At 52.3% G+C, this 25759-nt stretch overlaps 1 protein-coding gene across 7 annotated transcripts; it reads right to left on the minus strand.

The window, feature by feature from the left end:
- Window positions 1–1348: 1348 nt before the first annotated feature.
- Window positions 1349–25112, minus strand: VEGFA (vascular endothelial growth factor A). Of its 7 annotated transcripts, XM_075042987.1 has the most exons (9): window positions 24019–25110; window positions 17992–18043; window positions 12610–12806; window positions 10769–10845; window positions 10322–10354; window positions 10012–10158; window positions 7508–7579; window positions 6236–6367; window positions 1349–3964 (listed from the first exon to the last, which is right to left on the minus strand). In XM_075042987.1, the coding sequence occupies exons 1-9, from the start codon at window positions 24082–24084 to the stop codon at window positions 3943–3945; spliced, it is 798 nt and encodes a 265-aa protein (XP_074899088.1). In that variant the 5' UTR covers window positions 24085–25110; the 3' UTR covers window positions 1349–3942. The 7 variants fall into 7 exon arrangements, with proteins under 7 accessions (XP_074899088.1, XP_074899090.1, XP_074899089.1 ...); XM_075042989.1 differs by lacking the exon at window positions 6236–6367 and having other exon boundaries at window positions 24019–25112; XM_075042988.1 differs by lacking the exon at window positions 7508–7579 and having other exon boundaries at window positions 24019–25111.
- Window positions 25113–25759: the final 647 nt, after the last annotated feature.

Genomic DNA, 25759 nt, shown 5'->3' on the forward strand with positions numbered 1-25759 from the left:
GGCCAGCCCAGCTCACCATCAGCGGGAAGAGTTTGATGTATTGCAACTGACAGTAGGGACCTGCTGCCTCATCCATCCGGGAGACCTGGGCTCCCTCGTGCTGAGATTTCACATGCAGCTCAGCCCAGGGGAGCAACACTGACCTGCCGGTTTCAATCTTTTCAATTTATGACTTGTAAACATTTCCCAGGTCACAGAGACAATGCAGGTCTACTGAGGATAGGCTTGCTATCTTTGTCACCTTGCACAGCTATCTGTGAAACAGCCCATAGATCCTCACAAACCAAAAGCCAGTGGTGAACACGCAAGCAACTCCTTGGGTTCCTTGTGCAGCAGCATCCACAGATGGCCCCTGCTCACCTTCTCACCTCACCGCTGCACTCCACAAGATGTTACTGAACAAGACGAACCAGAGCCTCCTCAAGTACTTGTCCTCTTTCCTCCACTCTGCCCTCTGCAGAGTCTGTGACCGGAGATCCACCTGTTGAGCTACCTAAGTCCATCCTAATTAAAAGCCAGATCCTTTACCTTCACAAGAGCAGGAGCAAGGCAGCCATGAACTCAGTGGTCTGTATTAGCCTGGGTGAGTCGCCTCCTAGACATGCAGGAACATCCTGTATGCTCCTTTCCAGTGCGGCCAGGCAACTGACACACAACAGACTCGCGTTCATGGCTGTTGAGGAAATGACACCACTTCCAAAGAGCTTTTCCTCCCAAAGACCCCAAAGCACAGCACAAAAGATGCAATGGTATCAAGATCCCTCACGAAGTGATGAGCACGGTCAGAGCTGAACAGTTCTTAGTTCAACATCGTCCAGGATGGTGAGGTCTTGCTGAGCCATCACTGGCAGTGGGTTACATACAGGCTGCTTCAGCTGCAAACACCAAGTCCCTTACCAGTGAAGAGCAGGCTCAGAGCATTCCTTTCACCTTGGATTGTAAGCTCCACTGGGATCGCGTCTACTCGTGCCTGTACAGCACTCGGCACACGGGGCTTGGCTCCTGACAAGGCAGAGGCAGGGTTGGGACCATCACCATGCTCCTTGGCATCAGTGGCTGGAAAGGAACCCAGGAGTCCTGCCCCCTCGTTCCTGCCCATCAGACCACCCTCTTTTCACTGAGCAGGGAACTCAGGCTGAGCTCCACACAAGTATTTTGGTGTCTGCCTACCTCCCATGCATTTCAATGGACTTCAGGTACCTAGATGCTTTTGGAGGCTCTGGGCCCAAATCAAAGAGTCCAGCTGGCAGGTTGCTGGTGCCCTGTAGCCTCCAGAGGCAATGCTGGAGGGTCTATTACACAATGGAAGAAAACCAGGATGCAAGGCAGAAGGAGAAGGCAAAGGAAATCAAGGTCAGAATTAAATTCTTTAATACAAAAAAAAGTTTGTTTGTCGTCGTCGTTGTTGGTTTTTTAAGATATATCTGTAATTTCTTTGTTTAAAAATAAATATGTACTAAGGAATATCTTGAAAAAATTCACTAGACACAATATGTAGTGTTAATATCTTTTTTCCCCGCAATTATTACAGATAAACAGTAGCACCAATAAATAAAATGATAACAAATATTAAAATTAAAAAGGAGAGAGATTCAAGATGTAGAATTTTCTATTTTTCCTGGTTTTTTTACATATATAAAAAAATCGTAGCGTCTATTTAATCCGAATCACACATATACATAAACATATATATATATATACAAACACATAGCCAAATATATATATAGTATGTAGATGTATATCTAACCCTTGTCTCAATAGGAATGTGTAGGGGTAGGTGTTAGACAAATTAATTAAATAACTGCCCATAACATGCTACTGACTCTGCCAACAATTGGGGAGAGATGGGACGGGACAACAGGAAGGTTAAATTTATACACAACCAGTACAAATAAAAAAAAAAAAAAAAAAAAAAGGAGGTACGGCTTATAAATAGTTGAAATTAAATATTAACAAAGAATACTGAAAAATCCCTACTCTTTAATTAAATTATCTGTTTAATTTCTAATTTTAAAAGGGATATTAAATAAGTATATAAAACACTTTCTCTTCCCTCCCCCCCCCCCATCGGAAGCCTCTGTCTTGCGCACGATGCAGCATGAGTATCATACATTGCAGATGCAAGCACCCACCCGTGTGTTTTTTCTCCTTCTGAAAGCCATCAGTCGGATGGGGAGTTCCTAGTGGTTAGTAGTCGCTTGTTGTGAATCTGTTTTTAGACTGTCTTGTCTTTTTGGAAGCGTTCCGTGTTGTACATTATCAGGCGTTGAAAATTCAATTGCAGATGATGTTTGGCAGCATTCTGACACAAACTGAGTACCTTTTTGATTATTATGATTATTATTAATAATTTTAATCACAGAACTAGATTATATATATCCACATAGATGTACAAACACGCTTTCAGGGGTGTGTGTGTGTGCGCTCATGTGTAAGGTGGGTTTCACATACACCACAGCATATATTGCAGATACACACATAGCCAAGACTCTCAGACACTGCTTTGGGATTTCAGCTGCCTTCACATTTGATTCCCCAGCCCAACGTGGAAAAGGGGCCTGATATTTACAGTTCATCATAAAAACGTTCTTACGGGTCATTCACACTGGGCACGCAAACTGAAGGCAGTAGAAGTCACTTTCTTTCCCCCCCCTTCAATCTTGGCATACATACATATTATTTTTTTATATATATATATATGTATAAAAATAAATATATATATATAAAAAAGAGAGAAAAACACAAACATACATACACACAGACACAAATGCACACATTCACATACACACACCCCCCTACTGTGTATATACTTTTGATTAATATCCCTTTCCAGAAATGTTCCGTAAGCATCTTGGATGCTCTTGAGTGGCAGCTCTGTGCATGAAGAAAGCAGACAGTGCTGAACAACTCTGTGGCTATGCACCGGTCCCCATTCTTGCTTCAGCACACTGTAGGCCTTGTGTCCTTTTGCAGCCACCAAGGGCGGGAAATCTAGACTCCTGTGATACTTCCTTGAATGGAAAGTTAGTGCGCATCAGCTGCCCACCATCCTTAAGAGAAGCCAGCATGTCTCTCTGGCAAAGTTTCTATAGCGAGTAAAGTCAACGCAAAATGTACACTGACATCCCATGTCCCAGCAAGGCAGGCAGGTTATGAGACGAGTAAGGGCGAAGGTTGGGGGAAGAGAGGGGAGGAGGAATCCTTGATCACGGAGACGGCCATTTCCTTGGCCTTTGACCCATCGCACCCTAGGATGCCGCTCTTTGGAACTCCCTGCCCATCCTCTCCATCACCTCTCCTCCCTGTCCCAGGCAAGGAGAAGGTGGTTTGTGGTACAGCACACTCTACAGAGAAACAGCGGAGGCCGCACGAGTCAGTTAAGAGTTAAGAAGTTTACACCCAGCGCTTCTACTCAAGTCCAGTCTTAGCTTGTTTCTTATACCCCAAGTAGCCCGCTTGTGTCCACAGCAGTCGAGTATTATCCAGTGAAGACACCAATAACATTAGCAATGTTAAAAAAAATAATCAGTATATATATATATATATTATATATATATGTGTGTGTGTGGTTAAGATATACATATATGTATATATAGATGTGGTTAATATATATATATATATATGTATATGCATGTATACACACATATATATGTATGCATGGGAAAACCCATCAAATACACCCCTATAGTCTTCCTGGCTCTGTTATTTAGCAGCATGAAAAGAAAAATAAAATAAAACAGTTCAAAACCCAAAGGTGAATTCTGTGCGGCGGGTGCCTTGGGGAATGTTCCTTCCGGAGTCCATCGTCCGTACTGAAAGTGCTGTGCTCTACCGATCCTTCATTTTTAGGGTTCATTTGGATTAGTGTTTTGTTTTGTTTTTTCTGTCCAGGCGAGAAATCAGGCTCCAGAAATAGGGCTGTTCCCCCTTCTTTTCCGCTGCTCACCGTCTCGGTTTTTCACATCTGTCAGAGAGGAGAGGGAAGGAAAAAAAAGAGAAAAGGGGTTAATGTTTGTGATGGGGGTGCAAGTAGGACAGGGAAGGGAAGGAAGGGAGGTGGCTGATGTGTTTAAGAGCACATGGTGTTAAGACATGGCATGACGTCACTGGTGGGGTGAAGTGCTGTGCAGATGGGGCAAAACAGCTGAGAATCTCCACCCATGAATGGGTCGATAAATTCTATTCCTCCAGGCTCACTTACACGGGGTGGGGGCGATACTGGTACAGGGGTAAATTTAGGAGCAGAATCAGAGGTTTCCTCACAGATGAGCTGAGTGTCTTGTTTGCACTCTCTCACACCATGCACACATAGATACACACAAACACATAGAAAAACAAGGCTAAGCAATACATGCAGAATGACACACTCCCTCAGCTCTCCACCTATCCTGTTGTTTGGGTTGGAAGCAGTGCAGACAACACGGCCTCATGCAGGCAAGAAGGTGAAAAGAAAGTGCCTCTCATTCCACTAGCTGCCACGAGCAGGGGTTAGCACCAGGGAACAGCAGCAGCAGCAGCCTGAGGAAGCAGCAGGAGAAATGAGAATTTACCCTCCCCAGTAGGGCCCAATTCTAATTCTACAAGAAAGAGCATGAGGAACTTCAGCTTAACCAGCTTTTTCTCTGGAAACAGGTAAGCTACCACTTCTATGACTCCTTCCCATCTTTCTCGCGAACACACCAGCTATGGAAACCTTCCTTAGTGCCAATTAATCCCACCACAGAGAGGGACTAGTAAGAGAAACTAGGAAACCCCTTCTGACATCATGACTTCTTTGGGGTACTCTTTGTTTTTTCTTTGTATTTGTTACTATTTCTCACCCTTCAAACTCTGTAGGGTAATCTCCAGTTATTCTGGAGTTTGGGAATAGAGGCAGAGGGAAAAGTTAGGTCTGGTCTCACGCTTCAGAGGTTATGCTCACTGGGAGAACTTTAACTCCAGAAGCTGCTCTATTCTGACCCTCCATCAATCACTTTCCCACTGAAATTACAGCACCCCAGAAAAATCCTCTGTATACAGAGCAGTTTCCACCACACTGGCAGTGCAAACACCTCTCTGGTTTGGGCACAAAGCCTTTTCACACTTAAAGGAAGCATTTGCTACTTGTAGCAGCCTTAGTCACCTAGCCAATTCCAGGCAGGCAAATGGAGGCAAATGGAAGTCTCTTTCAGGGTGTAGCCACAGAGGACCCTGGATCTCTCTCCCTTACTCTCTCCCATTCAGCCACTGCCACTGCAACACTCTGCTGACAGGAGGAATCACCTGTATCTCTGTGAAAGGGACCCGAGTTCAGAGTCACAGCCAAAGGCCCAATAGCAACCCCATTTCTATGTCTCTCTCTGGATAGGTAGGATGATCCCACACCCCAGAGATGTACGTGCAGGTGGTGCGAGTCAAGAGACCCCACTGAGTTCAACAAAGCGCTCAGGTGAGAACCAGGAATCAGTTTCTGCAGGTCTATGCCACAGATGGTGCATGACAGGTAGCACTCAAATGACACATGCACAGCATGGATCTCTGAAAAAACACTAACCACACAGTGTCTTTTCATCTCCCACCTCACACCTGAAATACAGACCTCTACCTGTCTTCACCCAGAATCCTGCTGTATCCCAGTCACAGCCCTGAGTGCAGCCCCTCAAACCACAACTCTGGCCAAGACATGGACAAGGAACTGTGAGCACAGTGCAAGAGGACAGAGTGCTCTCCCTGGCTTTTAGAAGAACAAAGAGGCAAAGGAGAATGTGGGGAGGCTCCTGGCCTGGCTTTCCTCACTCTGCACACAGCAGAGTGTCCACAAGCCGCATAAAAAGGGCTTGGAAGACAGGGGTGGTCAAATCCTAGTCAGCTAAGGATTTGTCTTTGTCAGTATGCTCAGAGTTGCATACTAATAATGTACGGAGGGCTACAGACTCTCCCCCTGGCTACCTCAGCAACATGAACTCCGTTATCTTGTTCTATGGGAAAGGATACCTTAGATACAAATGCCCTCGCTCTGGGAACCATCCCCATCCAAGTCCTGACAGCACATCTGAAACACACAGCTGCCCTTTGACACAGGGAACCTCTGTCCTCATCTCAGTTAGCCCCTCTGCCCTCTGGCCCACGTAGGACAGAGAAAAGAAGTAATCATATAGCACTGGTGCCAGAAGTCAGCAGGAAGCAAGCTCCCCCCTCTTTCTCTTTCTCTCTCTTTCTCTTTGTGTGTTTCTCTTTCATCCTTCAGGACACAAACCTGCAAGTGCGCTCGTTTAACTCAAGCTGCCTCGACTTGCAACGTGAGTCTGTGAATTTGCAGGAACATTTACAGGTCTGGGGATCTTGTACAAACAAGTGCTTTCTCCTCTCTGAGCAAGGCTCACAGTGACTGCAAAAAGGCAAAAGGAAAGATGTCTAAGCTACAGCGCTTCAGCAGAAAGAAAATACACATGCAACACCCTAAACATCAAAGCAATCCCCTTGCCCCCTCCCGCAGCCCCCATGCTGCCCACTGGAGCGTCACGGGCTGATGGACTTTCCAGCAGCACCCCGGCAGTCCCAGGACAGCACCCCCTTGCATTAGCGTAAAGAGAAAGAAAACAGGCTCTCTGCATAGTATTCACAAATGCTGCATTGGATCCATCGGCACATGCCAGAGGGAGGAAGAAGAGGAAAGCAAGGATGGGAAGGTGAGGAGTCCCAACCAGCTACTGACATATCAATGAAAGGAGTTCTCTGAAGTGGGTTATTTGAGTAGAAAGAGGCCAGTGGCTAAACGAGTTAAATACACAGGGTCTCTTCTTCCCTGGAAAGCATCTGGGCTCCAGCATCACATGCTTACCCCTGCAGCCTGCACTGCCGTCCTTTCTGTAAGCCCCATCCCAACCTTGCCACCTAGAAGTCTCCTACAGAGGGGCCATGAATTTACAATGCAGAATTCTGTGAACCACCATGAGAGAGGCAGAGTGAAAGAGACAGAGAGAGACACAGGGAGAGAGAAGCCACCAAATCCAGCAGAAAGAGAGAAAAAAATGAGAGAGAGCCCCCCCCAGTTCCCCAGCACCCCGTCTCCAGCTTCCCACCGTCCCACCTCTCCTCTCCGCCTGTGACTCCACCACACGCGCACACACACACGCGCGCACGCACGCACACACATGCATGGCAGATGCCAGCCTGCCTGTCGCCTGTCATCGTAGCAGTGAGGGCACAAGACCAGTGGGGGAAAGCAGATGACAGAGCTGCAACCACAAGGCATGGAAAAGAGGTGCAGGGCCTCGCTCACCCACCCACGCTCTTGTGCCTTGGGAAAATGGTCACCACTGATGATTAGAGAGCCAAGCAAGCTAAAGCCACCTTCCCTGAGATACCCTTAGTGCCAGAGCGGTGCCACCACCAGTGCTGCCCCTGCAGGATCTGCAGCCCACCAGTGACTGGGAGGGGAGGGTGAGATTTGAGTGAGCAGCAAGCAGGCGGATTGATTTGGGGAGAGGGAGGGAAGACAGTCTACAAGCAGAGGACACAAACGTACAAGCTGGGTGGTTTGTACCGGCCTTTCTTGCGCTTTCTCTTTTGACCCTTCCCCTTTCCTCGCTTTGATTTTCTGGAAGAAAAAAAAAAAAAAACAGAGAAAGAGAGAGAGAGAAGGAAAGAAAGGGGGGGAGAGAGAGAGAGAGAAAATGGAAGAAAACGCAAGGAAGAAGAGGGAAAAAAACCAGCCATGTGCCTTGCTGGGACGGGGGGAAGCACATGAGGCAGGACTGGAGGGCAAGTCCCGGGGCCAAAGCACAAATCTCCACCTCACACACACATTCGCTGGCCCTCCTGCACTCCTGCCAGCACTGCAACCAGCCTGCCCACAGCCAAGCCAACGCCTGGGGACTCAGCAGAGACCACCTCCAGCAGGGCTGCTGCCAGTAGAGGTGGTTCTGCTGGAGCCTCAGAGGGGCACCTGCCCCCTCCAGAGAGGGCCAGTAGGAAAGGGACAGGGGGTGAGGGGGAAGGAACAGAAAGCTTTGTGAAAGCATCACACAACCGCAGCAAGTGCAGACAACTTTTCCAGGCGACAAGCGTGGGCACACACTGACTGACAAGAGGCAATCTGAGTGGAGGGGCTCTCCCCAGGGAAAAGGAAACCACTCTGACCTGACGCACTGCCCAGCACCAGGCCTAGGAGGGGGCAGCTAAGCTCCAAAAGGGCCGGTGGTAATCCTGCCTTGGGATGGGAGCAAAGGGGGCCTGGCCTCAGCACCCTGCAGACAAGGGGAGAGACCTGGTCTACACACCAGTGCTGTGTGGGAGAGGGCTATCTAGCCCGAAGGCTCTGCTCACCCACCCCACCTCCTGCCTGTAGTTTGGACAACTCCAGAATACCTCACTGGATGTCTGCTAACATCCCCTCTGGCAGCCTCCATCCTGAGTACCAAAGGGGAAAGAGGGAGGCCTGACCTAGTTATGACACCCAGGAGATAACCAACAAGCAGCTTTCAGATCTTCCCTCCTTTCCCTCCCTCCTCTTGCCTTCCACATGGATCTGCCAGACAGACAAGCAGACGGAGCCAAGGCACTGACTCCATTCTGAAAAATTCACCAGTTGCTTCTCACTCTTGGGCAGGAGCTGGGACAGGCAGGGGCTAGGATGTGCAGGCCTGGACACTAACCATGGATCCCTACAGGCCAGTGAGAGCACAGGGAAGGAGGGAGGCTGGAGCCTGCGCTGCTCATTGAGCCACATTAGCACAGGACCAAGGGAGAAGGCCCTAGGCAAAGCACCAGGGCTTGCCAGACAAGTGAGCCCCAGCACTGTGGCAGTTCAGCAAAGGCTCTCTTGATCCCTGGTGCAGCCCACCTTGGGAGGGAGCTGTTGAGGGGACATGGGGGGACAGAAGGGAAAGCACCATAGGTGTTTCCTAGGCCCTGTTCAAGTCATCTCACTGGAACGAGTGTCAGAGCATCAGCTCGCTCCCAGTCTCTGCCCTACATGTCAGGAGTCACAGGGAGGCAGTGAGGGGAGGAAAATTGACCTGAAGGGAGGACAGGGGCACCAATATAACAGGACTTTCCATCCAGCACAGATCAAAGCACACCAACCTCTCCCATCCCTTCCCTTTCTTCCCCGGGGAGTGCAGAACCAGCAAAGAGCAGGCAAGGTGCTGTTAGAAGAGGAAAGGGAATGCAACACAGTCTGGGCTGGCTGCTTCACCCACACCCCATCCTCACCAGAGTTCACACAGACCCAACTCTCGCACAGCTTCAAACCACAGAGCCACGCAGACCGACCGTCCCCGACACGGCCCTGCACAGAGAGGAGTGTTGGCTGCACACAGCCCAATGCAGCCAGGAGCAGATTTCCAGGGGGGGGTAGGAGAGGCTGGAAGGCAGCTAGAAATATACAATCACCAGGAGAGGGGTGAAAGAAGTTCTCTCACTCTCCCACTTGCTCTCTCTGTCTGTTTCAGCCTCATCTCCCAATATTCACCCCCTTCCTCTCCAACTCCGCACCTCTAAATGACAGACTCACTATCCCAGCCATGCGCAGTCCAGCTGACCCTCTCACTCAGAGAGGTCACTCTCTCTTTTCGATGTTGTTCCACATTTTGTGATCGTCCCTGCGACTACTGCAGGACAAGAGCTTATTTCTCTACTTTCCACAACCTTTTTATTTTGGGGAGGAAGGAGAGGGAAGGTTGTGCCTTAACCTCCTTCAGGTCACCAGCAAATCCATCAGATTGAAAAAAACTCTCATGAAAGCCTCCACCAAGACCCAGACAGGACATCCACCTCCCTTTACACCCTCCTGGACCCCCACCCAACCAAAACCAGCATCACATCCTGCATGGCATCAGTTCTGCCTCCACCAGGCCTCTACTGCCACCTCTCCCTGTAGCCAGCAGAGTTCCTACCCAAGCTGCTGTGAAAGAAGCCAGCAAGTACTCACTCAAGTAGCAAGAAAGAAAAATTAATAATAAAGAAAGGCAGCAATTTGCAGTAACCAGAAACACCCCAGGAAGAGAGAGGGGAGAATGGGGGCTGCACCTTGAATCCATTCTGGTAGGACACACACGATGGGACTTCCCTGACTCGGGATAAAGCATTAGGAATGACTGCCATGGTCGTGCGTCATGCAAGCTCCAGGTCTGGGGTATGAAGGAAGGACCGTCAGATCTGGGTTTCTGTGCCCACCTGGAACGGATTCAGAGTGTCGCCCCATGCACTATCATATGCCATTTCCAAAAACACCTTCTCAAAGTAAGTACCTCCAACCAAAGAAAAGGACAAGGGGCAGTGGGGAGAGGAAATGCCAACCAACCACCAAAAGAGAAAGGAGGAAAGGCTTGTCACTTACTTTTCTTGTTTGTTTTTGACATCTTTCTTTGGTCTGTGGGGGAAGAGAGAACAAAGGCCTCATTAGAAGGCAGCTTACTATATATGCTTCCAGTATTATCCCCAGTTCCCGCCAAGTCCAGGGAAGGACATGTACAGCTGGCATTGCAGGATGCCCATGGCACAGGTACAGTGGTCCTTCTCAAAGTGTTTGCTCTCCTGTTGCACCTCGCGGGCAGCCAGTGCCAAAAAACCCCAGGTTTCAGGCTAGCATTGTCCACCTGTGATAACTAGAGATGGAGGAGCCTCGCCAGCAAAGGACTTCTTTTCCCAGGCTCAGCCATCCCACTGCAAACCAACTGAGGAGACTGCAGAAGCCTCTGCACAACAGTCCCAACCCAATGGCAAAAAAAAGGAAAGGCTCAGAGTAAGTTTATTGCAAGAGGAACCAGTGCTGCTCCATTCTCACCTGCAGTCACATTTACTGTGCTGTAAGAAGCTCATGTGCGCTATGTGCTGACTCTGATGGGGTTTAATTCTCATGATCTGGAATGAAAGAAACAGAGAGGGTCACTGCCCATTCACTATTTATATCCACAGCTCCAAATAAGCCTGCTGCACAGCAAAGCATTTGCACCCCAGGAGCTCCTGGGAAGAGCATGGCAGAGTTTGAGCTCGCTTTGGGGCCCCATTCTCCCAGTCAGGGAAGGTCTTTGATCACAAGCAAGTGGCAACACCAGACTTGTGCCAAAGCTCTGTTTGCTCATGCATGCAAGGTGCCAGCACTGGTGGACTGCCTTGGAGACAGGCATGAGAGAGGGCATAACACCATAGCAAGGTTCTCACTGAGCCGTCCCTGGTTGATCCTAGAGAGACAGTAAGAGGGCATCCAGCCTGCTCTCACGTAGAAGCATGCTTCAGTCTAACACAAAGGCCCAAAGCAAAAATACCATATCCAACTCCTTTTCCCTAAGCTACCATTCCTTCCCAGCTGGCATCTCACTTTCTCAGTGACTTGACACACAACATAGATTTGGTGATCTGTGCTTAAAACAGCCCTGCAGAGCCAGACATTGCCCATCCCCCATCCCCAGGTGCCTCCAAGGAAGCTATGCATGTATTGTCACAGTCTCTCAATGCAGAACCCGGCTGGACCACTAGCTCTAGCACTTGCACCAGAGATCTGCTCAAGTGCCTCTGACCTGTTACAGGCATGCAGGCATACCAGCCAAAAACTGTAATTCAGCAAGGAATGGTAGTAAGAAACCCATCCCTAGCTACACCATGCTAGTATGCTCTAGCCCTGGCTGGAGCCTGCAAGTGGAAAAGCAGTATGGGGAATCATGGAAGGGCACAGACAGGTTCTCCACCGCTGTTCAAACACAGCTTAAATGACAAGTAAAAAGAGCTTGCTGGTTAATCACTTAGTACTGCATGTCTCTCATCCATATCAAAAAGTGATGGCAATATTTACAGTGGCCATTCAAGAGGCTGAGGGACAAGTAGGTGAGGCAGCTATGGGTTAAAGGTAATGGGTGCCATTGTGGACACAAGCTGGCATCCAGACTGGCAGACAAGGGCAGTGACAAAGCTCTCTAAAGCAAGTCTGCATCTTCCCCATGTGCCCAGCCTTTGCTATCGGGGCCATCTCTGTCTCTTCCAAGGAGCGAATTCAGCAGCCTCCAAACAAAGGAGGAGCACGCCCAGAGGCAGAAAGGCTTTTCCACTTGACACTGAAGCAGTGTGTTTCTTAGAGTCCCCTTCCACCCCTGCTGTGCCAATGTAGCTAATGACCCAAATCCCCCTGCTCTGTTGGTAAAGGCTGACCTCACATGCCCTCCGGGAGAGAGTACTGACAGGCTTTCCCCTTTTGCACTACTCAGCTGCCTTCAGAGCAACAGCTGTCTGGACCAAACGCAGAGTTAAGGTGGAGCAAGGGCCCAAGGAGTATCTTCTTTGTTACCTCAGAGATAATAGCACCAGAAATGTCTTTTGCACTCTCTGCTTTGCAGAAATGCTCCTTTGCATGCCCCTAGCTACTGTATTTGGGCACTAGCGAGGTCAGAGCGAAAAAACAGATTCTCATCTTAGCCTTGAATAGACACGGGCAACTCATCTTTTAACGCTGCATGGTGTAATGCTGGGCACAAGGGTCAGGAAAGAGGCAAGCCCCTCAGTCCGACAATCTCCATTTCCCTGGGATAGGCTGCCCTCCCTCTGAATTAGCTGGGACCTGGGACTTGGGGTGGCTGTGATGGCTGACTTGCTTCCTTCCACCCAAGCATGCCAGCTTGCAAGATGGGCCCTCACCTCCATCGTGACGTTGTACACATCCACAGGGACACATTCTAGGCCCTCATCGCCGCAGCAACCCGCACATCTCATCAGAGGCACACAGGATGGCTTGAATATGTACTCCACTTCATCAGGGTACTCCTGGAAAATGTCCACCAGGGTCTCAATTGTCCTGCAGAAGCTGCGCTCATAGACTTCCAGGAATTTGATAACTAAAAGGAGGAATGGAGGAAGTAAGTTAATGCAAACTTAGCTCAAGAATGTCTAGTGCTTCACCCCTTAAAACGAGCCAGACAGTTGCAAGACATCTACCCTATGCTCTTCACTAACAGTCTCGCAGGCCTAAGTCCTTTGTATCTGTCCTACACACACACACACACAAATCAAGTGGGGGAGAGAAAGAGACAATCTCTTCCTAGCGCTCCTTCAGGGCAGAGACAAGATAGACAACAGAGCCTCACTATTTGCCTGCCTGGCACCACGATGTGTCCCTCAGGTGCCTCCTCCCCAAAGCCCTTCCCTGCTATCCCCCATACTCTCGGATATGCTGCCACTAAGCATATTAGCTCAGCTAAAAAGCACCTGTGGTATTGCAGATGATCTGCACTCTGGATTAAGGCCCTTCACAGGTTTGCCTTTTACACCCTTTCAAAATAGCCAGTGGATGCCCCAGTGGGTTTTAGAAGGCAAGGGGATAAGCCAGAAGCCTCCTTTCTACAGACCTCAGCACACAGACACTTCTGAGAAGAAGCAGAGGGTTCTGAACCATGCATCCACGTATCTGCTCTCTTCCTGTCAGCCACCTCTTCCGCCCTTGCAGAACATCCACCTCAACAGGCTACCTCAGAACCATGACAGCACCTTCTACAAGTCACAGCCTCTGTGTCTCCACACTGACCACTTTCCCAGACCAAGGAATCAAGCCACCCGCTGAAAGATTCAAAGCAAGCCCACAGCACCCCCAGGATTAACTAGACCATGTGCTTGGTTACCGAACCACAATGAGGCAGTGTGGGTGGGGGAACAGGGCCGATCTGCCATTATCCCCTGCCTTCACTACAAATGGAGCAAACACTAACTGTTTGCGATCTGCACTGATTTCATAAGCGTTTTTCAATGTTTCCCAGCCTCTTGCCAAAGCTTCATTGTGCTGCTTGGTCAAGGGTTGGAGAGATTTAAAGTGATGAGAGATAGGATAGATAAGTACACATGCACAAAACCCAGCTGCTAGTAGTTCTGCCAACAGTGAGTACCGGAAGCCCTCCAGGCCTCCTAGCTCCACCAGCATGCAGGCAAAGAAAGATGTCTCAAACGGAGCAGAGGATAAGAATACGCACAAAGAGATAGTGCCTGCCCTATGCTGTTAAGCACTATAATGATCCACCTGTACAGTATGCAGTCCTACAGCACCAAGGTTGATAACTCTGAGTGATAAGAGCAAACTGCTTGCATCATGGAAAAAAATGGTCTCCAGTAAGCGCTTCTGAACTTGTGACAAACTGGCATAAAGGTTACTTTGCCACAAAAATGCAAAAGCTGCAGGGCTTGGAGCTCACAGCCCGCAGTTAATTGTTGAAAGTTAATTCTAGGTCATGCAGAGCTGACAGTGCCACAGTGCTGAGAGTGGGTACAAGATGGGAGGAGCTTCCATCCAGGGAGTCTGAAGTGTCAGAGAGCGTGAGCAGCTATTAAAACAGAAAGTGGCTTGTGAAAGGGAAATGTAGCCTGGCAGGCATGGACTGCTTGTTGGTATTCCTTGTCCAGAAGACAGCATGTTTCTGTTCCTTGTCCCTTCCCTTCCTCTTTCCTCCTCCCCTAATGGCAGTATGCCTCCTGTCTGTTCTCCTATCTTGTCTGTGGCTACCTCCTTCTTCCCATTCCCCTTCGGAGTGACCTTAGTCACCGCCTATGTTGAACAAGTTGAACAATTTAATATGTGCAAAATTCTGCAGGCACAGTGACAGCCGCTGAACTGCACTGTTGATTATTCATGCTGTGCCAGCAGAAAGGATCTGGGAACTCTGGCAGTAAAGGCACAGTTCTGGATAAAAACGCTTACAGACCTATGTCCATGGGAGAGAGGGAGGGAAGAAAAAAAGGAGGGAAAGCAGCAGTTACCTGTGCAGATCAAATGCTGCTCACCGCAGTAGTCTGGGGCATAAAGGAGGCAGAAACCAAAACAGAGTAGAAAACTGAAGTGAAACTGATTCATGTCTGCCATGCTTTTTAAATGTTTGCACTGCACAAGCAGCTGGATTACACCAGAGAACGTGGACTACAGATTGGCCACAGAACAGCACATTCAACTTCTTTTGCAGAGCTTTTGCTTTCACAGCTGCACCCTGATGATTACATTTGAGATCTGGGAGATTTGACAGGACCAAATCCTTCCCATAAAGAATCTGGGAGTTTCTGCCTTTACTTTAACATACAATGATTTTCCAAAGTCTGAATCAGCCTCTGAAAAGGAAACGGGGAATCTTTCTCCAGCTGCCATCTGAAGATCCTGCCATGAAAGGCGCATTGCCTTGATTTTGCTGGACACAGAGCATTCACACGGAGACTGTGCAACACTCGATAATGCATTTGCACAGTTAGCGCCCAAACTGGAGCACGTGACTGAGGTACAGTCATCCTCACAGCAAAACCCTGCCCCTGCTACCATACCTACACTTACTCCTATGTACTGGGAGTCGTATTCCACACTTTGCCGCGCTGATTCAGCCTGTGCTTCCTTCCCATTGGTTGTGTCAGGGACGGAAGAAGGTCTGTCTTTCATGGGGAAATACAGGAAGGTCACTGAAGGACTAACACCACTTGGCCTGCTCCCTTCCTGCAATTTGGGCTTCAGCCCACATTAAAAGTTAATCCCGCATTTAACCCACACCACTACCCTGCAAAACACCTCCAGATTTGAGTCAGAGGTTCTTCTTTGTGAATGGAATGAGAAGTAAGGTTAAAATCCAGTCAGGGCCCACATTAACTCTTCAGGGGAGACATAGCCACAGCAGGCAGGATTAAGTCCAAATTTGGAGCAGTCGAGTGGGAACATGCTAGACTAGAAAAGCAGCAAGTCTATGATCATTTTGCCTCCCTCCCCGTCAATGGCTTAGCAGCAATACAGACACACTGTTCTTTTAAAAATAAAAGTGCAGCCACAAGTGCTGGTGGTTTCCTTTATTTATACCAGAAAATCTTTTCTCGTGGAACAAACAAAGAGTGTTTGTCTGACTCCTCTACAACTTCCCGTGCCACAAAACACATGGAAGGCTCTCTTGAGCACAAAAGGGTAGGGGCTGAAGCTAAAATTACAGTCTCCAACCAGAGTAAGTCCATCCCAAATAAAAACCTGTCACAGCTCGACATTTCAGAGCAAGCACAAAATGACCAAAGACACAAAATCATCTTTCACCCCAACCCCAAAGCCCCCAAGAGCTTCAGTGGAAGAAGCTACAGGACTGTCCTTGTGGAACAGAGGCACATCATTGTCTCCTCTTCACAGAGGAGAAACTCAAGTACAGAGAGAGGACCTCCAAGGTCATACAGCAGGACAGAAGTAGAGCCAGGAAGGTAATGCCAAGAGTCCTGATTTCTAGCTCACAGATATATCTGCATCGCAGAACCAGAAATAGCACCAAGGCAATAGCACCGAAGTCTCACTGATCACACTGTCAGACCAACTTCTCCTACAATCCCATCAGCCTTCTTGTGACAGGGAATTAAATTCTGTTTGATACTTCCCCTCCCCAGGAAGGTAGCTATACAACAAATGGCACAGATGAGGACAGTAGCTCTTTTCTACCAACAGCAGAGGACTGGCTACCAAAATAAGCCTCACAGCAGGCTCCATCTTGATCTCTCTGGAGTCACTGAACCTTCTTCTGTTGACTTCAGCAGGAGCAAGGGTCAAGCGCAACAGGCAGCAGCCCACCAGCAAATCAGAAATTCTGCCCATGCAGAATGGACACCTATCCCAAACACAGCCTGCCACAAACCTCTGGCAATGCACATGCAGTCTGTCGCACCAATGAAGTTACAGAAATTGAAATCAAGTGCGACAAAAAAAAAAAAAAGCCGATCTGGGCCCACACTGCTAGAGCCCTCTGCTGACCTCCGGCTGAAATAACGCTGGAGGTCACAACCCGTGGGGACTCTGCAAGATCTTCACCAAACCCTGCCATGCAGCAAGTGGTCTGCTCTGCTATGAAGGTATGGGGAAAACACGGTCATGATGGTCTTAAAGCAGCTGATGATCACCTCAGCCTGAAGGGTCCAAAGTCCACAGCCCTTTTACCTAACTTCTGAACTGAGGACTGTGGACAGAAAGCCAACCTCCTGCAATGCACAGGGCTCCAACTAGACAGGGCACTTGCAGGAGGCATCTCTGACTAACCTGGGGGCTGGCTGCTCTTCTGGTCTACATTTACTCACACAAACCAACAAGGCACAGGACGCTGCCACAGCCTGGCCTTTAGGCAGCTGGAGAGACACAAAATCACAATGGCTGCAGAGGCACCACCTCATTTCCTCACCAGGCAATGGTCCCATTCGTACTGGACCACCAGCAACACATTAAGTAGAACCTATCGGATCAGACTGCTGTCCCCTGAATCTGCTATGCCTGCTAGCTCAAACCGGAGTAAAAGGGTGCATTTTTCGAGCCTGGCTCTGTACAGTGCTTAGCGATACCCTGACTGGGGGAGGTACCTGGGACTGTCAGGAGGCAAAACTCCAGAAAATCATCCTGGGCTGCCCTTTTCTTTTCCTCTCCCCCCAGTGACCTGACGCCTGGCTGTCTGGGGAGGGTCGGGGCGCTGCTTCGGCCTTTGTTCGGGGATCAGCCCTAGCCACCCAGCCGGGCACCACCAGCGCCGCCAGGGAAGAGGCGGGCAGCGAAGATGACAAATCCCTTCCTACAGCACTGTGGCGAATCCCTAGCAAACTGTTCGCCGCTACTCAGCTCTTTGTGTGCGAGCGCGCGCGTGTGTATGTATGTGTGTATATATATATATATATAAATGAGCATGTGTATGTGCACAAGCGCACGCACGCAGTTTTCCTCAGAGTTGTGGGAAGCCAGCAGCGGGCCGGGCCGGCCCTGCTGCACGCCGCGGCCCCGCGGCCGCCCCGGGGCCCAGCCCCACGGCCACCCCAGGGGCCAGCCCCGCGGCCGCCCCGGGCCCGCACGGGGGGGCGCGGGGGGCGGCGCAGCCGCCGCGAAGGGGTTAATGGCGGCGAGGCCTCCCGCCGGCAGCCCCCCCCGCCCCGCTCCCGCCGCCGCCGCTCCCCGGGAGGTGGCGGTGTTGGCCGCCACCGGCTCCCGGGGCTCGGGGCTCGGGCCTCCTCACCCCGAGCCCCCGGCCGCCCCCGCCCGCCGGGAAGCCGCCCAGCGCTTACCTTCATTGGGTTTCCGCTCCCCATCCCCCAGGGCAGGAGCAGCCTTCGACAACTGCAAAGATAACAGAAAATCAGTCACAACACGGACTCCGGGGCGCGGGAGGGCTCCCGGGCCCGCCGCCGGCGGCCCACCGGGCAGGAGGCGGAGGGAGGGGACGCCCCCCGAGGTGGAGCCGTGCCCCTCCAGCCGCCCCGGCGGGCACAGAGGGACCTTTTGTTCCCCCCGTCCCGCGGGGAGCCGAGAGGGACGCGGGAGGCGCGCGGGGAGCCGAGGGAAGGGGCAGGCGGGGGGGAGGCAGCCGGGCCTCCAGCGCGGCGGGCCCGGGAGAGGCCCCAAAGGGAGAAACGCGTCCCTCGAGAGGAGCTTTCAGTGATTACGGTCAAAAACGAGAGAGCAAATCCGGGCCCAGGGGGAGAAAAATAACAGGGGTGACATTCTACCGCTGACACGACCGGTGGGCCTGGGCACCACTCTTCTCCCCCAGGCCTCCATTTACCCCCGCAAAGGTGAATCCAGCCCGGGATGGCAGAAGGGGGAGAAGGGCAGCCAGGCGCGAAAGGGCATCGCTCCCCTCTCAACGTCACAGATGTCTGTCGCCGAGTAGTGGTGGCCACCGAGGTGTTGGTATCTGGCCGGGCGTCAGGGCAATTATCTGTGACAGCAGAGCTTTGCCGACAAATGCCGCCAAACCGTCCGGGTTTCCCTCCTCTCCTCTGGAAAGGAGGGCGACGCATGCCCTCACCTAACGGTCCCAGTCCCCAGCCCCTGCGTGGCCCAGCAGCAGCGCGGCTCCCGTCCCTGCGCTCCATGCGGCTTCCCCTGGACAAACACCAAAAAGGCCCCAAGCTCTGTATTCGCTCCTGCTGCCTTTTGTGTCAAGGGGCATTTCCAAACCGCTGACGCAGGCAGGAGTGGTGACAGGTAACCCACCCCCAGACCGGGATGGAGAAGCCTTACACTGCTTTACTAAGAAAGTCTTTTTAACTCCAGGTGAAACAAAAACTCCACTCTTCCTGCTCTGCGTGAGGGTTTTAGCTCTGACGTAACTTTCCAGCCAAGTCAGGTTTCCCCCTGCTGTTCTGTTCTGAACCAAAACCGAAAAATGCCTGGCTTGCTTCACTTCTCTGAGGTATGTTGCCACCTGTGTGATGCCATCCACCCCAGAACCTGCTGCCTTTCAGCAGCGGCCCAAAAAGAGCATGGCAATACATACAAACTACTGCTTCATCAGTGATATGCTGCATTTAGGCTCAGAAAAAGGCACTCTGATCTTGTAGCCAGAGACAGAACTGAACTGAGCCGACAAAGTCCACCCCAAGCTTGCAATGGGAATCTGCCACCTATGGTCTTCTAGGCAGCCCCGTGCACCACCATCCAAGCAGCCCGAAGTGTCAGCTTTTAAAAGGAGGGGGCAAGAGAGCCTACAAAGCCCTAGAAGCCCCTCTTCCAGCCATTCCTTTGTGCCTGTTCACTGTTCCCTTTGTCTAAGGTCCCCCGACCGAACTCCTCACTTCTCATTTCAACCAAAGTCTTTCTCTACCTGGGCATAACTCACCAGCCCAGACCTGAGCCACCCCATGTGTGGACCTGTTTCTTCTCTGGGGAGGGCTGTGTGCCCAACCTCAGCACTGTGACAACAGTTTAAAAAGCAGGTTCCTAGAAACAGTTTCATTCCTGAAGTGTGAAGGTCACTGCAACAGCACAAACAAAATGGAGGCAGTGGAGGTTGCAACAGCCTTCCAAAGCCACTCAGCGCCTGACAATCTATGGGTCAAAAGAAAACAGCATCAAGGCCAGAAAAGCCTCAATCTGTGTTGTAGCACAGGAAGAGGATCACGAGCTAAGTTAGTTTATCCAAGTCACAACGCCCCCAAGACCTTTCGCAGAGGGATTTTTGGTTCACACACCAAATGACCATGATGGACTGAGCAAAATTAGCTCAGAGACACCTTGAGGGTCATTCTACCCATTCTCTATGCGAGGCTGACCAGCTGGCTGCCAAGCCCACCGCCTCCTCACATGCAAGCACACATGGTGCAGAGGTGATGGGAAGCAGAAGCAAGCCACACACTTTCACTGCTCACCTGCGCCTGGCTAGCACCTTGCTCTGCCCCTGATGTACCAGAGCATGAGCCAGAACACTCTCCCAGCGCTCACCTAGACCTGGGTTGCGATCCCACCCCAAGGACGGGAAATGAGATCGGTACGAAGTCTGCAGAGAGCTTCTGAGCTCACCCAGGGGAGCTCTCAGCAAAAAGCCAAAGGGTTTCCTAGCACTATCAGTAACATGCTCTCCGCTCACTATACCAAGAAACTTTTCTGCCCTTTCAGCAGTGTCTTTCACCTGTGGCTAGTGCCCTCAAGGCCCGTCCACTAGAACAGCAGGTGAGGCAGGGGCTTGTGCCTCACTTTAAACCAGTCTGCTACATATCAGACAGGGCAATGGGGAACCAAAAGCGTTCCAAGGGATAAGCAGGCCCGGTGTGCCCTTCAGTGGGAGCCTGAAGGTCACGCTCTCCTCTGCTGGTTTTTGGCATTTCCCAACAGCTCTGTAACACAATTTCCTTCCAAAAGATTTTCAACATTTCACAGAGGTGTGGAAGCAAGCCCTGCGCTCGAGAGCAGGATAAATGACCCCGGGAATGGGGCTGCCCAGGGGGAAGCTCCTTTCTGTGCCCTTTGCAGGTCACAGCGAATGCACGTCCTGCAGTGGAGTAAAACCCTCCCTAACTAATAAACCCACTTCACACCATCCATGTGTCTGCACCTTCCCTGTCCCTCTTCTCCCCCAGTCCCTGCCTGAAGCAAGTTACTCACTGAAGGGAGAGAAAAGGTTAATCAAGTCACTCCTCTCTAACCATCACCCCCCTCACCACCACCACCAGCACTCTTTCTCTCCCTTCCCCTCCCCCTAATCTGTGCAGCCTCATTAAAAGAGCTTTGTAACTGTTTAGGACTGGAACAAACAATCCATCCACTTTGTGAGGGACTCTGGGACAGGAGTTAAGGCACTTTTCGTCTTAGGCACTAGAAATTCTTCTCAGCGGTTTCTACTTAAGGGGGGGCAGGGGGACAGGACTCACTGCACTCCTTCTCCATTGTACATGCAGACAGAGGTCAGTAATCCCAGAAGCTGCCAGCACAGCCGAGGCATTTTCCTGACACAGAGCAGGATGGTCAGGAGAGTGGATTTGGGGTTGCTCAGGAAATCAGTGAGCGCCTCTGAGATGTCAGCATGGGCTTCCCTCTCCCCTGCTCCCAAAGGAGCGCTCCTCCTCCCAGCCTGTCTTCAGAGCACAGGCCCAGAGCAGCTCTGGGGAAGGTGACCCTCCGCATCCCGGCTGCCTACGGGCTGGGGAAGCAGGTTCTGGTGGCTCCCCATCGTGGCCTGGCGCAGAGGCACACCAAAGGCAGGGAGCCTGGTGGGTGTGCAGTCATTAGCAGTCTAGTCACAGGCTCGCTCTCCCTCCCTCGATGTCTGATTGCTGCCTGTTCCCTATGGCAATACAGCTGGTGTATCCAGGTCCCTCCACAGTCCAGGGAAGGCAGGGAAGAGTTCCCAGACCATCATTAGGGGTGACCTGCTACCAGGCTGCCACCAGGACCCGCAGACAAAGGAAGACAGGGAACGACTGACCCTCCCCCGTTCTTTAGGAAAAGGAGGAACTGGAAGGGGACACCACCAAACCTCTCTGACCCCGTGGGGCGTGAGGACTGTGCACCGCAGCTCAGCACAGGCAAACAGCTAGGAGGGTGGCACCGCAAAACCACCTTTTCCTCCCTCTCCTGCATGGAAAGGCTATCGCCACCAGTGGAGGCAGACACCTGTAGCATCAGTGCCACCAAGCCTTGACCGTGACATGATTTCCCACCATCCCAGCCTCGCTGCAGGAGTGACCGTAACAACTCCCTCAGTAAGGAGTCATCCCCCTGCCACTTTCACCAGAGGAGCACCGTGATTCCTGCATCCCTCCTCCTTCACCTTCTGGAAAGCTGCCTGACACGCGCTGGACCCCACTTTCCCAACTCAGCCTCTGCCAGGGCTTTTATTTAATGCTCTCCAACATGCCTGGCTAGCTAGATAGGTTTTATTCAGCGCGACAGCCAGATTAACAGTACAGATAAATATTATCATCAAAGCACAAAACCCTAGTCCCGGCGTGAAGAGTCATGCCTTCTGCCATGCCCAGAGTCATCGTCAAGCTGCCTACGTGAGATCTGCTGGTATTTCTAACGTTCCCATCACCGTGGTGCCTGGGCGATCAACAGACAAATAAGGACAGAACTAAAGGGCAGACCTCACCGCTGGTCTGCCTGAGCACTTATATGGCCCGCATCACCCAGCTATCTGAACATCTCACCATCTCTCATGTATCTACCCCCTGCAACATTTCCCCCCAACCCCACCAACACCCCATAATTCCCCTCTACTTTTTTTCCCACTGTTACCCTCTTTCTTTTCTCACTGGCACCATCATCTTGCCTAGGAGAAAAAGACAGCACAAGGCTTTTAAGCAACTCCTGAGGACAGACAGACCTGGACTCTACCTGATCCGCCGTTTCCTCCTCTGGGGAAGAGGAAGGGGAGGGGAGAAGGAGCAAGGGGAGGGTTAAAGGGTATTATCACTAGACACCGATACAGAATTGTCTACCCTATAGCCAGGGAACAGATGCTACTGTACAAGTTTACTGAAGAGCTGGGAGGCAAAGAAACCCCTGTTTTAGGTCACGGTGGAAAAACTCTTGGGAGAGTGGAAAGAATTGTCCCACGAGCCAAATCTGGCAGGCAGGCAGCACGGAGCTGCTCTGTGCCACAATCGAGTGAGAGCTGCGCCTCGCTTCCCATCAAGCACAGCCTAATGTGTGGCTGTCACTGGAGAAAGTGCAGATATAACAGGCTAGAAACAAAGCGTGCAGTGCCTGCATGACTTCAGTTACAGCTGAAATGGCTCCTAACTGGGGAGTTACCTTCCAGCATTGGTGCTGAACAAACAATGTGAATAACTGATTAGTTTGCAAGTGACGTTTATTTTCATGATTGTGGGAGATTATGTGGCCCACGTTGTCTCAGAGTGCCAAGGAGAAATGGCAGGAGAGTACTAACCTGTTATAGCCTTTAAAACATAATCCATGCCCATCTAACGAACAGCCACTTTCACGTGGGCACTCTGTCTAAACCCCTTAATATCTCTTGGCAACACAGCCCTCTCGGCTCTTTAGAAAACAGATTTATAGGACAGGTTTGCACAGAAAGCTGCCTTTCTTTTTTCTTAAAAAAACAAAAAGGAGGAAGAGTTGATTTCTAATCCCTCAGGAATGACAATGAGGCAAAAGTAAAAGTGACTGTGGAGGAAGAGAAGAGAAAAATGCGCAGTTTTGTAATCTCGGTGCAGTAGATATGTATTTTGATATTTTTTTTTTTCAATCTGGAAGAAATTCAGGATCCATTTTGTCCTCTTTGATCTCTATTTGTTTTTCCAGCTAGGTATTTTGAACTCCACTCGGCGGCACGAACCCGAGCTGGGACCCAAGGCAAATACCGCTGAAACACCCTTTTGCAATGTCAGGAGACCCGAGGACGGGAGGCGAGGCTGATGCAAGAAGCCAGCGCGCTGCCTCCCAGCCCCGCGCCGCGCCGCCCGCCGGCCGCAGCGCCCGGGGCCCGGTCGCGGCCCCGCCGCCCCGGGAGCCCCACGCCGGGGACGTGCAATGCGCGCACATGTGCGCGGGCACTCCGCACCGCGCTGCCGGCTGCTCCGGGGGCCCGCGAAGCGCCGGGCAGCGCTTTCCACCCCTCTGCAGCAATTGCACGCACGCACACGTGTGCGCGCTGCAGGCACCCAGCCGGACCCAGTGCCAGCAGCGCGGCGGCACCGCACCGAGCAGGTGGGAGGCAAAGGGGGGGGGGGGGGAGCGAGGGGAAAAAAAAAAAAACGGGACGGAAAAGTATTTTCCGACACCCCCCCCCCCCCCCCCCCGTACGCGGGGCACAAAGCCCCCGTCCCGCCGCCGTCCCCGCCGCTTACCTCCGCGCTCTGCAGATAGAGCAGCGCCGCCAGCCCCCAGTGGATCCAAGTCAGCAGAAAGTTCATGGTTGCCGGCGCACGCCGCGGAGCGGGGCCCGCCGCGCTCCGCCTCGCCGCCGCCTCCCCGCCGCCGCCGCCCCGCCGCGCTCTCGCCCGCGCCTCCTCCGTGCCCGCCGCCGCCTCCTGGGTTGCCGCCGGCCGGGCGCTGCGAGGGGCTCCGGGGGAAGGGGGGGTCCTCTTCAGGGTCTCCGGTTTCACCCCTCCATAAGCCCGGCTCTCCGCCGGCCCCCGCTGCTGCTTTCGGTGGGCGCTCCGCCGGGCCGAGCGCACGCTCCGCGGCCGCCCCGCCGCCGCCCGGCCCCCGCCGCCGGGCGGTCCGAGCTCCACAGCGGCGCCCGTCCGCGGCCGCTCTCCCCGCGCCGGGGCAGGCAGGCACCCGCGCCGCGCTCGCTCGGTTTCGCGCACTCACGCCAAAGTTTGCGCGGAAAGTTTCAATGCATCTCTTTTCCTGCGCCCCCTTTTCGCGGCGGCTGCCTCCGGCGACTCCCCGAGCCGGGGTCGCCTTCCCGGAGGGAAGGGGCTGATCCAGCCGCCGCTCGGCCCGACCCCTCTCCGCAAGTCGGGGTGGTGGTGGCGGAGGGGACGAACAGAGGGCTTTCCGCCTGCCCTCTCTGTCTCTCTCGCCCTTTCTCTGTCCACCGCTTAAAAAAAAACCAAAACCAATCAGAACAGTGATGTATTAAAAAAAAAAAAGATTAAAAATCCAAACTGGCTAGAGAGAGAGGGAACTCGGGCGGGGGGAGGCTCTGCAGGAAAGGGAGGAAAAAAAAAAATCCCAGTGGATCAAAGTATAGGTGGGGAAAAAAATAAATTAAACGAGAGGATAAAGCAAGGCGGCAAGCCAACAGCAGGTCCCGGTGCCCGGGGAGGGCTGCTCCCGCGGCGCGCTGTCCCCCGCCGGCGCGGCGTGCGCTCCTCGCCCCCGGCGCGGCGGCAGCCGCGCTCCGCGCACTCCAGCGGCGGCTCCGCGCAGCGCCCGCTCCCCGCGCAGCGCCCGCCCCACCGCCCGCTCGCCGGCGCTCTGCAACTGCTCGGCGCGGCCGCGGGGAGAGACGCTCCGGCGAAGTCCCACCCTCCCCGGCGATTCCCCTCCCTCCTCCCCTCCCATCCCTCTCCGCGCTGGGCGAAAAGGCCACGGAGGTAAGGGGTGCGCGCCCCTCCGCCGCCCGCCTGCCCCACTCGCGACCGCAGCCCCCCGCGGCTCGCACATTTCGCCCCCAGGCTCCCTGCCCTGCCTTCCCCCCGGCCGCCCCACGGGCCGCGCTTCCTCCACGCTTTCTGTCTTGCCGATGGATGCGGCGTTCGGGTCAAAATTCGCCTTGCCCGTGTGAATTGCTCCAAAGTCCAGCAGAGCCATTTGAGGGGAGGGGGCAGCAGGGGACAAATTGTGATCACAGTCATTATCAGTGTCCCCCCCAAGGCCTTCACTTTTCAGATACAGTGATTTCTGAGCACCTATGTGCTAAGGCGGGGGGGGGGGGGTGGTCATCCTCAGTTGGGTTTTATTTCTCTTTATCCTTGGCTCAGGGGGCCTGCCAGCACTGGCTGAGCGGTGCCCCAGTGTGTGGAAGGGTGTCGTACTGAAGGGATGAAGATTTTGCCAGACAAACCCCACCCTGCTTTCTGGGATGGTATTTGAAGGGCAAACAGGCAGCTTTGTCTCACTGGGGTTACGACAGGC

Source organism: Buteo buteo, chromosome 12, assembly GCF_964188355.1.
Source record: "Buteo buteo chromosome 12, bButBut1.hap1.1, whole genome shotgun sequence".
Lineage (NCBI taxonomy): Eukaryota > Metazoa > Chordata > Aves > Accipitriformes > Accipitridae > Buteo > Buteo buteo.

Coding starts and splice junctions, on each gene's coding strand:
- VEGFA (XM_075042987.1), bottom strand. CDS start 24,084: ATGAACTTTCTGCTGACTTGGATCCACTGGGGGCTGGCGGCGCTGCTC. Junction 12,807..17,991: donor GGAGCGGAAACCCAATGAAG/GTAAGCGCTGGG, acceptor TCCTCCTTTTAG/TTATCAAATTCCTGGAAGTC. Junction 6,368..7,507: donor CGGTACAAACCACCCAGCTT/GTACGTTTGTGT, acceptor GCCTTTTTGCAG/TCACTGTGAGCCTTGCTCAG.